Genomic DNA, 15,055 nt, shown 5'->3' on the forward strand with positions numbered 1-15,055 from the left:
TATTTGTTTTGCCTTTTTTTGCTTAGTCATGTTACCGTAAGGAATTGGCAAGTAGTGTCGCAAAACTTATAATTTTATAGTGTTGGAAAGTGTTTCTAGATGATCTGGCTACCCATGCCTATCTTTTTTTTAGCCAGATATGGCGTATATATAGGTATGTGTTCGATTTTCCGGTGATTGCCATTTTTTCGTTTTTTCCCAATTCTTTCAAAATTACTACGTACTAAGGAACTATCACAGAGTAATGATTCCTCTAGATGTTTATTTGTCGGAAAATTTTGTTTACTTTTTTTTTTTGATTGAATATCATAAAATTTTTTTGGCTAAAATATTATATTGTTTTACATTTTTTTTTTTTCGATTTTATTTCCCTTCAAAAAAAATTTTTTGGGTCAGAATTTTAATTTTATAGTCGTAAAATAATCGACAATTATCCAGCAACCCACCATACAATTTTTATGCATATCCAATAATAATTAGATTAGTAAATAACACCTTGAAATTGACATACCCTTCCTACATTTCAAGTGGCAGATTAGGGAGTCTGAGTCAGTGTGGTTGGCGGCCATTTTGTGGACATATCCGAAGCGTAAGCTGCCCTATCTATATATATTCTTGTTCCCTATAGAATTTGTGATATTTTGGTATATTTTTACCTGCATAAATATCATATTATATATTAAATATATGTATTTTTTTACGAAATTTCTAAGTACTCAAAAAATTACCTTTAGATATGGCCCCTGATATAAATGTAATTTACAAAATAATGAAGATTTTTTTTACATATTTCTATTTTAGGATAACATATGTTTATTCCCTAAAAAAATTAGCCACTTCCTATTTCATTTGGGTACCCAAAAAAATTCATGAAATTTGGACACATTTTTTTGGCCAAAAAAAGTTACCCTTTTTTTCTCATTTCAGATCTTCACCTCCATGGGTCTGACTTCATCCAAAATACATCAAGATGTGTCCTAAACATTCAAGAATCAATTCCTAAAAGGATTTGTGTATATATGTATAAACTTTTTTTTATGAATTTTTATGTCAGGTCTTTTTTTTCTACTTAATTTTTTAAAATATTTATAATAAATAGTTTTTCTGCAGATGAGTAGTATTTATCTTTACAGTTGTTTTAAGCATTCATTGAAGTTTTTTTTGGCAAAAGAAAAAAGGAGGTTACTGCAAAAACTGATTTTTCAAGAATTTTTTTTGGCGTCGGGGTCGTTCGCGTCCGAGTATACCCTTAAAGGGGTGTCCGAGGAGCGTACCTATCCAGGGTTAAAGATAACATGTTTCTCGTAGCTATACCAAACTGGGCCATTAATAGTGATTACTGACATGTATTTTAGTTTCCAACCAAAATCAAAGACTTTGCAGGATTCTAGTTACATTGAGTCACTGAATCTTACCTGGATTACGGAAAATTGAGATTCGATTCCGTTGTTGGACGCATCCTGCAATTTCATCATGAGTCATTACCGATGTCTCCTTTATTTCAATGGCCACCATACACTGCGTGCCCAGCCAAGCAGATGGGGAGGACGAGTAAATTACATGTATTCACCAATGTATTTGATCCTACTGTCGCAGGAGTATTCAGAGGTTAGTTTTTCCGGAACTGTCTTTCTCTGCATACTAGTGAACAATCAAAGCAATCGAAGAGGTGTTTTCAATGAAGGACTACAGTAACTCGGGCAGAAATTGATTTGTCTCATTTCATTTCTATTGTATTTAGACTGCATGTAATGTGAAGGAGGAGGATTAGGAAGCTTGTCTAAGATACTATCGCCATTCAATAAGATAGGAGGTGAAGCAAATCAAGTGACTTGCGAACATGCCTATAACGGGGAGGAGGAATATTGGATGTCAGCAGATCAGATGGAGGATATGGTTGTGGTGGGACTGGGGAAGATACAAGGAACAGAATTAGATGGATAAGAGTAGAATAGAACAACTGATCTTGAAATACAGAGGGAATAATAATGCTGAAATATGAGGATTTGAGGTTCATATCTCGACTTTAGTATTAACTGGGTATTTTTTTCCCTTCACTCAATTACCCATATCTTTCTTAGGCCTTCCTCTTCTTTTCACCTCGACCTTAAAATTTGGATTAGGCATCTTTCGTGGCCTGCCTCTATTTTTTCTTTCAATTTCGTTACTGCCTTTTTGGCATTTTTCATGTTTACCTTCGTCACTCGGCTCTTCATGTTTCCTGGGCCTACCTCTCTTTCTCCTCATATTTTTAGAATTCTTTTCAGTGCATATGTTATCTTTCTCAGGCAAGCTTTGTCCATTTTTAATTTCCCTTAGATCTTCAACTTTACCTTTCTCATCTTTACATGGCCTACCCCTCTTTCTTTTTATCCCACTTATAATATTGCCTTTATGAATACCTTCGCTATTAAGATTTCCAAATTTCCTGGGCCGTCCTCTCTTCTTCACCTCTTTTACATAACTTTCAGATGTTCCAAATTTCCTGGGCCGTCCTCTCTTCTTCACCTCTTTTACATAGCTTTGAGATGTTCCAAATTTCCTGGGCCGTCCTCTCTTCTTCACCTCTTTTACATAGCTTTCAGATGTTCCAAATTTCCTGGGCCGTCCTCTCTTCTTCACCTCTTTTACATAGCTTTCAGATGTTCCAAATTTCCTGGGCCGTCCTCTCTTCTTCACCTCTTTTACATAGCTTTCAGATGTTCCAAATTTCCTGGGCCGTCCTCTCTTCTTCACCTCTTTTACATAGCTTTCAGATGTTCCAAATTTCCTGGGCCGTCCTCTCTTCTTCACCTCTTTTACATAGCTTTCAGATGTTCCAAATTTCCTGGGCCGGCCTCTCTTCTTCACCTCTTTTACATAACTTTCAGGTGTTTCAAATTTCCTGGGCCGTCCTCTCTTCCTCACCTCTTTTACATAGCTTCCAGATGTTCCAAATTTCCTGGGCCGTCCTCTCTTCTTCACCTCTTTTACATAACTTTCACAAGTTCCAAATTTCTTGGGCCGTCCTCTCTTCTTCACCTCTCTAACATACGTTTCAGATGAGTTTTCTTTTTTTGGCCTTTCAACTTTCTTCCCCTCTCTAGTAAATGTTTCTTTTACCTTGTTTTCTTTCAGTGGTCTGCCTCTCTTTCTTTTAACTGTTTTCACAGTATTTGCCTGGTTACTCTTCTGCTCTCTGAAATTCTTGGCCTCGCTATGACTTTTCATATTGTTCCTAGTATAGGTATAATAGTTTTGATAGGGTTTTCGAGGTCTCAAGTTATAAGGGTGATTGGCTTTCCTATGGGACCTTTTTTGGAGGAAGTGGGTGCTTTGTCTCCCCTTAATTGTTTTACCAGTTTCACCTCTAACTGATATTCTTGTCAATTTAATATTTTTCTTACACATATCGTTCTCGATCATTTCATTTACCCTTTTCCTTTTTTTCTCATTACAAATTACACTATCATTTTGAACATTTCCAACATTACTTGAATGTTCTTCCATTTCATCCTTTTCCTCATATAGTTGGTAATCCTGCGTTTTTGGTTCGTTTTCAGTTATTAAATTTTCGACTCTTCTTTTTTTCTGCCATGAAATTTCATTTTCCCTATTACAGTGCTCCCCTATTTCTACTTCTATTTTCCTTTTAAGGGTCATTTTTTCATTGTTTCTAGTCAACACACTTTCCTGTTCCAATTTTCTTTTTTTCTGCCATGAAATTTCATTTTCCCTATTACAGTGCTCCCCTATTTCTACTTCTATTTTCCTTTTAAGGGTCATTTTTTCATTGTTTCTAGTCAACACACTTTCCTGTTCCAATTCCTCTTCATCATCTAAATCTAATTCATCGTTCAATGCTTCATCCTCTTCGTGCGATACTTCATCCTCTTCGCTCAATGCTTCCTCCTCTTCGCCCAATGCTTCCTCCTCTTCGCCCAATGCTTCCTCCTCTTCGCCCAAAGCTTCCTCCTCTTCGCCCAAAGCTTCCTCCTCTTCGCCCAAAGCTTCCTCCTCTTCGCCCAAAGCTTCCTCCTCTTCGCCCAAAGCTTCCTCCTCTTCGCCCAAAGCTTCCTCCTCTTCGCCCAAAGCTTCCTCCTCTTCGCCCAAAGCTTCCTCCTCTTCGCCCAAAGCTTCCTCCTCTTCGCCCAAAGCTTCCTCCTCTTCGCCCAAAGCTTCCTCCTCTTCGCCCAAAGCTTCCTCCTCTTCGCCCAAAGCTTCCTCCTCTTCGCCCAAAGCTTCCTCCTCTTCGCCCAAAGCTTCCTCCTCTTCGCTCGATGCTTCCTCCTCTTCGCTCGATGCTTCCTCCTCTTCGCTCGATGCTTCCTCCTCTTCGCTCGATGCTTCCTCCTCTTCCCTCGATGCTTCCTCCTCTTCGCTCGATGCTTCCTCCTCTTCGCTCGATGCTTCATCCTCTTCCCTTGATGCTTCATCCTCTTCTCTTGTTGCTTCATTCTCTTCCCTTGTTGCTTCATTCTCTTCCCTTGTTGCTTCATTCTCTTCCCTTGTTGCTTCATTCTCCTCTTGTTGATTTACATTCTCATTCTTGTTTTCTGATATAGCCATAGCAATGTGTTTTTTATTAGTTTCATTAACCAATGTGAGGAACTCCTCTACATTTGACACACCTGCGGGGAACCTCCCTCTTGTTTGGTCTGCCGATTCTTGTTCAAATTCATCACTCGACAAGAGTCTATTATCATCAGTCCATATATATGTTTTACCCTCGAAGTCTTTCTCCCAGGATTTCTTGCGCCTGGGTTTAAACCCAAAATCTTCCTATAAAGAAAATTAACCCCAGTTTTAGACAAATGAATAAGCAATATTAAAATACATGTTTAGATACATTACCAATACAAAGAAATTAATGTACTCGTGAGAGTATTAAGCAAAATTTCCTGACACCAAGAGAAGAAAAAAATTAATTTTATCCTAAATTATCTTACATTACATTAATAGGTCTCTAGTCGCAATAAGTGAAAACTTCTACTTTTTGTGCTGTCTGAGCATCTTCTATGAATCAAGAATGCTAGGAGAAAGACGGGATTGATTGATTTAAAGTTTTCTGGCATTCTGACATATAAGGTCATTGACGCCAATATTTATTTCATATAAAAGATATAAGAATATTCAACTAAAACCATAAGTTAAGATGTCATTATAGAAGTTGAATAGTTTTCAGATGACCTGCTTCTGAAATAAATCACATAGGAGGACACATCAGGTCCAAGAATCTTGGCAAGGATGAAACTGCCACCCTCACCTCGAGCCTCAAATAGATATCTATTTCTCAAGTTATTATAATTGGGGCATTCAGCCCACAAATGCCTCAACTGTTAAAGGTACTATACAGTCATCACAATATGGTTGGTGTTGGCCCTTCAGCAGAAACCAGTGTGTCAACAGTTTAACCAATACGGAGACGACAAAGAGACGTCGACCACTTTCAGGCCACCATGTTATACCTCCAAGGAGATATGACATTTGTTACTTCTCTCATTTTATTGCCATCTAGACTATCCCAGTGCTGTCGCCATTTATTGCAAAACAATTTCTTGATGTTAGGTAGGAAATCATTACAAGGAATGGGATACCTTCTTGGTGGCAACTCAGATGCAGTATTCTTCGCCAGCCAATCTGCCTTCTCATTCCCAGACACACCTGCATGCATTGAAATCCAACAAAATCTAACCATAATACCTCTCTGTCAAATACTAAAAAGCCATTCTGAAATCTATGTAACTAGAGGGTTACTAGAATTAAAAACTAAGGCTTGAAGGACACTTCTTGCATCACTAGAAATGGTAAAATTACCCTCCTACGCTATTTTCTCAATAGCAGTTAGTATGCCATACAGTTCGCCAATAAATATGGAAGCTATTACAGGAAGTGCACCTCTAAAATTAAAACCATTACTATGTACTCCAAATCCAACGCCAGCTTCAGATTTGGAGCCATCAGTATATATAATAGTTGACCCCCTATGCTCTGCAACAAGTTCAATAAAAAAAGAGACCTGGCTTCTATGTCAGTCATATTCTTCATAACTTGAATAAAGTATTTACAAAAAGATACCTCTGGTAATTTCCATGGAGCCATTGATGATACTTTGAATGGAAGCACCTTAATTCTAATTATATTGACTTTAATAATTGCTTCACCCGGAAGCCATAAGGTTGAGGAGATTTTGGGTGCAAGTATGCTGAGTGCCTTATGAAGCTTGCAGTATGATAGGCTAAAGAATTGGGGAGTCTTTGCAATCTAAACCAATACCGAAGAATGGAAGACATTCGGTAAAGGTCTAGAGGTAACTCTTCAGCATTTACAAAGACATGGCATAGGCGAGGTTCCTAAATGCTCCCGTGGACAATCTAATACCAGCATGATGTACTGAATCTAATATCTTTAATTGTCTTGGAGTGGATGAGGGGTATATTTCACATCAATAACTAATTTCAGAGAAAATTAAGGCCTTGTATAATTTTAAAATAGTATTGCGCTGTGGCCCCCATGATGTATGGGACAATTCTTTTAAAATATTCAGAGCCTCAAGACATTTAGTTTTTAACGCTTTCAGTGAGAAACCTATGTAAGTCTACAGTCAAATATCAAACCTAAAATCTAGCTTCCCCTACACATGGGATCCGTTGACCTTCAATGTATACATCCGGGTCTGGATGTACTCCCCAGATACGACAGAAATGGACATTAGTAGTTTTACTTGTCGAGAACTTGAATCCATTCAAATCGGCCAACTGAATAATTTTGAGTTGCCATTTTCTCTCAATCATTGCCATTCTAGCTCCAGCAAATGATATGGAGAGATCATCCACAAATAATGTTGAGAAAACATCCCACGGAATGACTGAGGATATCCCATTAATTGCTAGTGCAAACAGGATTACACTCAGCACACTACCCTGAGGAACTCCTCCTTGACATTTACTCTCTGATCGAGCTTCCCCACTCTCACTTGAAAAACTATGTGAAAGAAATGACTAAATAAATAGTGGTTGCTCTCCTCTTAATCCTACTTCATGAATGATTTCAAGTATACCATATCTAAATTGAGGACTTGAGTCGTATCAACACATCACTCGAGTTTTTCTGAATCCACATTGAATGGGGTGCTAAAATACCCTTCTTTTCAAGGTACCACATCAGTCTTGCATTGACCATCATCGCCTTGATTTTACATAAACAAGATGTCAAAGCAATGGGCCGACAGTTTGCCGCTAAAAACTTGTCCTTACCGAGTGTTAAAAAGGATAAAATAATGCCTAGTTCCCAAACACTTGGATATCTATGATCATGCCATATTCTATTAAAAATGCTTAAAACAAATAAGTTTATATTAAAATGTACATGTTTAATCATTGCATATAGAATCCCATCAGGTTCAGGGGCTGTATTGTTACAATTAGCAAGAGTGGAATCAAATTCTCCTTCAGTAAAAGAAGAATTATATGACTTCCCTTCCTGTTATAAAATTTAAAATTTTTTCTTCTTCATTGCTCCTATATTGGTGACCAGGAGCTCCTTCACACTTGCATGATGCATTTGAAAAATTAACAGCCAGGGCATTGCTGACATCATTTGCTTCAGTCACATACTGACCGTTCACCTTCAACAATGGTGGTGGGTTCAGGGTAAATTTGCCCGCAATCTTTTTCATTTTCTTCCACACAGCTGACGGTGGTGTTCTACTGTTAATGGAGGAAACGAAAGACACCTATGACTGGCGCCTAGTTTCTTTCATGGCACGACTGAACTGTGCTCTAAATTTCTTGTATATAATCAAATTGCCCTCAGTAAGGTGTCTGCGTAGTCGAGTTAAAGACCTTCTTGTGGCTCTGTGCAGGCAGTTAGTTCTGAAAACAAGGGGACTGGTCATCGTTTGAATAACCCTATTTTTTTGGGAATTGAAATGACTTCTGTTGTATGAAGGGTTCCATTCATTAGGTCTATGGCATAATCAATACTTTCAAACTGTTCTGCATTTCCTTTAATTTCGCTTAGCTCACGAAATCTATCCCAGTTCGCCTCATCAAGGTTCCATCGTGGAGATCTTGGTAAAGGTGGACCCTTGTTGGTGTTCACAATGATTGGAGCATGATCACTGGTATGCCAATCATAAATCTCCTCCAATCAAAACCAAGGAAGCAGTTAGAGCTTGCAATTGAAAGGTCAATGCATGACAAGGTACCTGTCTGAACATAGAAGCGTGTGGGCTCTTCTGTATTAAGGAGTCAGACATCCTCGTTTTCCAAAATTGATAATATAATATTGCCCCTGGTGTTTGCTAAAACATCACCCCCACAAAGGATGTCTACCATTCAAATCTCCAAGTAGAATAAAAGGTTGAGGGAGCTGTTGAATCACCTCTATTAAATCATCATACGATATGTTATCATTTGGAGGCAAGTACAGCGAACATATTATATATTTTCTCCCTATATCAATCCATACAACCACTGTCTGTAGAGTTGTATGAACAGCTAAAGGTATTTGGGAAAAATCTCGACTAACGTGCATGAGACTTCCGCCATGGTGCAATATATAATGGTTTGTGTCAGAGAAAGCTTGATGGTTTGTGTATGAAAAAATATTTTATTTTTGGTACAGATTATTTATATCGCTCTAGTGGCCAACCGGCCCCCCCCCCCCCCCCAAAAAAATGCCTTAATCCGTTACTTTTTTTTTTTAACAGGTACTGACAGCAGCCCCCTACACACAGTAGGGAGAGATGTTTAGGCTATTCTTCTTAGTACATAGGAAGATGCATGTTGTTTATTGCCTGTTACCATTGTGTTAGTGGTCTGTGATGCTGTTCTGTATTTATATTATCTTGCCTGTAAACTGGAAGTACTTTACTTTGTTGTAGGCACTATTGTTGTTGGTCAGGAAAGTTTCGATGACAACAAAACCTTATCACAATGTGGGGTTACAATTGGGGATTTTCTAGACATTGCTATCATAAGCCCACAGAGACCTGCACAGCATCGTATGCAGCCATACTATTCAGAAGCTAAGAATTTTTAAGTACCTCTGCAGCCTAATGGTAGACTGGATATTGATAAGGACAGAATTGCTTTAGGAAAACTATTGCAGTATAGCATTTTCAGTTTCATATTTTCTTCCTGGGTGGTCGATGGTAATTGTTCAGGTTTATTACTGGTCATTACAGATGTCATAAACCCATAGTGGTGCTGGGTTCTCCTTTAAGCTTTGTGTAGGATTAGAGTTGTTGTGAAGATAATTGGACCACCCAGGCAACACACACGGTTGCTTTTATCGCGTACTAAAACGTGTAGATGTTTGTAGCATAACGTTAGGAACTTATCTGGAATGATATAGATTTTTTCTTTTTGTTTCATTTACAAATAAATATTTTTTACTTGTTTTTATGAAGACAGAATTTCATTCCAGAACCTTTCACCATTGTGTTCCCTTCTCAGTCACTTTTTTTACTTGGTATCGTTTTTTTCATTTTTTTTTTATACTGAACCTGAAAATGACATCTCAAAAATATATAATAAATGTTCTTTTTTACCTAATGTTCTGACCCTTACTTAAAACTTGAAGCTATCTAACCTGAAATTCAAGCTATTCATGTATACTAATTTTTCCCAGAAATGAATCAGCGGTCACGCTACACGTTTATTCAGCAAGCTCAAGGCAAGCCAAGATAAGGAGGAAGTAAGGTTCTTGCTGGGTTCCCTTGCCCAGTATAAACTCAAGGGGTGGTGCCCAGAGCCCAGTTCATCCTTGATTGTTTGCCTTTTACCCAGATTTTTGGGTAATCTACTGTTGTATATTTTTTGTGTAGTGAACGTTGGAATGTGGTCAGTATTCGGACACTAGGAAGTTAGGGTGCTATCTCTGGCCACAGTCCACAAACTCTACAATGGCTCCCTACTCGGTTATCATATGGTGTCCTATAGCTAATAAAAATTTGGAAATAATTTGTATTTTCCCTTAACTAGTACAAACCTGTAGCTATTTATAGGCTAATAGACTGAAAAGTGTGTGATGGCAACCCTTACAAACTACTGTAGTGGGTAAGAAGAGGATGGCAGAGAGAGTACCACAGCCACCTATATCAACTGACATCTCGCAGAGCTGCCTCACTTTTCAATTTGCACAGGGCTTACAGGGCGACAGGTGATGGCGGGACAATTCATATGAATAATTACAGGTTTATATTAGTTAAGGAAAAATAAATTTTCAATATTTGTTATTTGTTTCTTCACTAACAAACCTTATCATTTATATGGATGACTCACCTTTAGGTGAGTGGCAAGTCCGACTTCTGGCTTAGTTATTGACCAGGGGTTTCCTAGTACACTATTAAATTGTATCAGAATACTTTGACACCTCACTAATAAACACAGAGTGACTATTATTGCGACCTGAGCAACCTTGCGGTTGTGGGAGATAGCATATGAACATCCAAGTATATTAGAGTTCTTAAACAGGAATATATTTACACATTTCCCAACGCCTACCTCGCGGGAAGCATTGGGGACGTATACAAGTATAAAAAATGATCACCTATGTTAGGTTACACAAGGGAAGTGGTTCTTACCTGCAGAGGATAAAGCCAGCTTGCAGAGGGACCCATGGCACTGTTCCCCAAGAGAGGAAGATGAAGAAAGGAAAGGCCAAAAATACTTTCATTCATCCCAGACTTAATAAGGGTAATCAATGCCATCAACCATCTGCTACTTGTCCTACAAGTAGCCTGAGGTTTCTTAACACGTTGACTGCGATTGGCAATGCTGTGAAACGGCCCAATGGCCGTTCTCTTTAGGCCCATATAAAATCAGTATCCAGCTAGCTGCTCTTCTAGCAGCTCAAGTGATAATGAAATTAGAACTACAGTTGAAAGTGATGACGAACAAAGAAGATGTAGAGGAGTCAAGCCAAGATGATGATGATGATGTAGTAACTAGTGGCACAGACTCTTGGGATTCTGTTAGTCTAGCACAGAGGTCTTTTATTTATACTGGAACTGAAGAACTTTTATGTTGTCCTAATCCAAGTAGTCCAAATAATTCAGTTTTGCCAATTGATCTTCAAAAACTTTTTTTCTGATGACTATATTTCTGAAATTGTTCAAGAAACGGAGATACGCTAGTCAAATATGCCAGTCACGAACGCTTACAAGAAGGTCATGCATGAAAGCATGGGTTCCTACTGATTCTGATGAAATGAAGAAATTCATTGGTATTATTCTATGCATGGGCTTAGTACGATTACCCAAAATTGAGCTATACTGGTCTAAGAAGAAGGTGTATGACTATTCTTTTGTGTGCAAACACATGAAGCGGTATAGATTTACACTATTGCTAAAGTGCTTCCACTTCAATGACAATGATCTGGATGATAAACCAAATAAGTTGTACAAAATTTAACCTCTCCTTGACAAACTGAACCAAAGTTTCAAATCAGTATATTCACCTGGAGACAGAGTCATCATTGATGAGTCAACGATTCCGTTTCATGGCAGAGTGAGCTAGCTACAGTACAACCCAGGTGAAGCCCATAAATATGGATTGAAAATTTACAAGCTGTGTGAACCAAATGCCTACACATGGAATTTACAAGTTTACCCTGGAAAGTCTGCACCCTTGCCATTGTACAGCCACTCGGAGTCAGTTGTTTTGAAGCTCTGTGATTCTTTGTTGCATCAAGGTTTGACCGTTTTTGCTGATAACTTTTATACATCTCTTCCTCTGGCTGAAAAGCTTCTCAAAGAACAAACCTATTACTGTGGTACACTAAGAAAGCACCGAAAATTCATACCATCAAGCCTTCTAGATGCCAAGCTGAAGAAAGGAGAGATAGTGTCACAGCAGAATAAGAATGGAGTAAAGGTTTATAATTGAAAAGACAAGAGATAGGTGCTAACCCTTTCAAAAATTCCTGAACACTCAGGTGAATTTGTACCATCAGGCAAAAAGAAACGAACTGGCGAGGACATTATGAAACCAGAGTGTTCTAGCTTATAATGAAGCTAAGAAGGTTGTGGACATGTCGGATCAAATGTCCTCCTATGCTACAGCTCTCAGACGGACCTTGAAATGGTATCATAAATTAGCAGTAGAATTGTTGACTGGAACATGCATTAAGAATGCATGGGTTTTGTACAACAAATACTATTCTCCTGGAAAACCCATTTCAAGGAGAGTATAATAATGTCACTTCTTACAGGAACACAAGAAGAAAATGTAAAGCCAGGTCCAAGGAGTTCAAAAATTGAAGGAACATGATCTGAACATTCCCTAACTGAAGCTACTGGCCCCAAAGCCAAGACAAGAAGGCATTGTCGTTCCTGTTATGAAATTCTGTCACATAATTAAGGAAGTTCTGTAGCTTGAAAGAAAGCACAAAGAATAAACACATATTGTGAGAATTGTGAGGATAAACCTTTCCTTTGTCTCAGTTGTTTCAACTTTAACATTCAGTTTGAAGAATATAGAGAAATTTGTGTATTTTATGTTTTTATTATGTAGAAGCAAAACAGAAAGAATGTTAATTTTATACTTGTACTCTACGTACTACATGATTTCCTTCATCATTTATAAATGGATATTTTTTTCACCAAGAAAAGGACACCATTATTTTCTTTTCAGAAGTAAAAGGTTTACCAAACTGATTCATTTTTCTATTGAATTTCTATAAATATAATCTAGGGTTAAAAGGAGAGCATTTTTATTGATCTAATGATGTTTTATATTTCTTTTACTGAAAGAAAGAATTAAAAATAAAATATGCCCCTTTTGCCAGCATACGAATATTATTTTCAGTAATAAATAAAGTGTTTAGTTAATGTTCTAGTTTATTTCAATTTCCAATATATTACAATAATATTTTGGTAAAAAATGGTATTTTCATTATAAAATAAATTTTTTAAAATACTAACCCGGTAGTTATATATATAGCTTACGTCCCTGATGTCACGGCAGAAAATTCAAAACTCGCGCCAATCGCCGATTGGATAACCAGGTGTACCACCTGCGCGCCCCTAGCGAGGTACCTGGAACCATTCCATGATTCCTCAGATCTTCCATGCCTCTAGTCTCTAGAGGGGAGGAGGGTGGGAATTTAATTATATACAACTACCGGGTATGTTCAAAAATTTATTTTATATTGAAAATACCATTTTTAAACATATAACTTACCCGGTAGTTATATATATAGCTGATTAACACCTTTAGTGGAGGGTTAGAGAGCCAATATAGTTGGAATTCTGCTTAAGAGTTAATAAAACAAGCTTAAGGGTTCGTACCTGATAAGGAAGCTGACTTCAATGAATTCCTGCCTCATTATGTCCGCTTTCCTTATGATATCCAGTGATCCTCCCAGGGGGCTGAAGACCTCTTAGGAGCTCTCAAACCGGTGTATATACCTCTATGTGACATAACCTCCTCCAATACCCAGTTCCGGGCACTCTCAAGGAACAAAATTGACCACCTGACTAAAATCAATGATTGTGGCAGACTGTCACAATCTCCACAAACAACCATAAAAAACAAATAAAAGTTCCAAGAGAAGAAAAGGGTATTAGGATTATGGTGGATCCTTCCCCCACTACTGCACTCGCTGCTACGAATGGTCCCAGAGTGTAGCAGTCCTCATAACGAGTCTGAACACTTTTCAAATAGTGTGAAGCGAACACAAATTTGCTCCTCCAAAAGGTTGTGTCTATTATGCTTTGCAACGATCTATTCTGTTTGAAGGACACTGACGTTGCTACAGCTCTAACTTCGTGTGTCTTGACCTTTAAAAGTCTAAGGTCTGTCTCATTGCAATGTGCATGAGCCTCTTTAATTAAAAGTCTGATGAAAATGACAGGGCATTCTTTGACATCTGCAATGAGGGCTTCTTGACCGAGCACCATAGAGCTTCCAAATTGCCTCGCAACTCTTTCGTTCTGTCCAGGTAGAACTTCAGAGCTCTTACTGGGCATAGGACTCTTTCCAACTCCTTGCCAACTACATCCGAAAGATTCGGAATCTCAAAAGCCTTGGGCCAAGGTTGAGTAGGGCATTCATTCTTGGTGAGAAAGCCTAACTGCAATGAGCAGATAGCCTTATTATCTCGAAAACCAACGTTTTTACTAAACGCATGGATTTCACTAACTCTTTTGGCTGTTGAGAGACTAACCAAAACAGTGTCTTCATTGTGAGGTCCTTAAAGGAAATTGAATGCAAGGGCTCAAACCTGTCACTCATAAGGAACTTTAGGACAATATCCAGATTCCAAGCTGGTGAATCCTGGTGCCGTTGCTTTGATGTATCAAAAGATTTAAGAAGTTCCTGTAGGTCTTTATCATTCGAAAGGTCCAGGTTTCTGTGCCTGAATACAGTTGTTAACATACTCCTGTATCCCTTGATAGTAGAGATGAAAAGTTACGCTTCCTTCGAAAGTGTAACAGGAAGTCGGCAATCTGAGCTATAGAGGTACTGGATGAGTAAACAGAGTTGACTCTACACCATTCTCTAAAAACCTCCCACCTGGATTGATAAACCCTGATGGTCAAAGTCCTTCTTGCTCTTGCAACAGCTCTAGCTGCCTCCTTCGAAAAACCTCTAGCTCTTGTAAGTTTTTCGATAGTCTGAAGGCAGTTACCTGAAGATTTTGGAGACTTTGATGGTACCTTTCCAAGTGAGGTTGTTTGAGTAACTCTACTCTTAATGGAAGGCTTCTTGGAGTGTTTACCATCCATTCCAGTGCCTATGTGAACCATTCTCTTGAGGGCCAAAAGGGAGCCACTAGAGTCATTCTGGTCCCTTCATGTGACACAAACTTTTGTAACACTTTGTAAAGGATCTTGAATGGTGGAAAAGCGTATGCGTCTAGATTGGTCCAATCTAACAGGAAAGCACCTATGTGGACTGCTTCGAGATCTGGCACTGGGGAAGTCTCTAGCCTCTTTGTCTTCGAGGTCGCGAAAAGGTCTATGCATGGACGACCCCAAAGTCACCACAGACTCTTGCAGACTTCTTGGAGTATCCATTCTGTGGACAGAATCTGACCTCTCCTGCTGAGGCTGTCTGCCATCACG

The 15,055-nt window shown here is 38.5% G+C and overlaps 1 protein-coding gene across 1 annotated transcript in view; it reads right to left on the reverse strand.

The window, feature by feature from the left end:
- LOC137659726 (trichohyalin-like) overlaps positions 1-10,801 on the reverse strand; it is a 33,396-nt gene extending 22,595 nt beyond the window's left edge. Inside the window, exons 1-3 of the mRNA XM_068394543.1 lie at positions 10,571-10,801; positions 7,348-7,461; positions 1,416-4,761 (exon numbers count right to left, since the gene is read on the reverse strand). Coding sequence (XP_068250644.1) covers positions 2,059-4,761; positions 7,348-7,461; positions 10,571-10,801 — 3,048 coding nt within the window. The 3' untranslated portion in view covers positions 1,416-2,058. The remainder of the gene's footprint in view (positions 1-1,415; positions 4,762-7,347; positions 7,462-10,570) is intronic.
- Positions 10,802-15,055: the final 4,254 nt, after the last annotated feature.

Source organism: Palaemon carinicauda, chromosome 20 (genome assembly GCF_036898095.1).
Source record: "Palaemon carinicauda isolate YSFRI2023 chromosome 20, ASM3689809v2, whole genome shotgun sequence".
In the NCBI taxonomy this organism is placed as follows: Eukaryota; Metazoa; Arthropoda; class Malacostraca; order Decapoda; family Palaemonidae; genus Palaemon; species Palaemon carinicauda.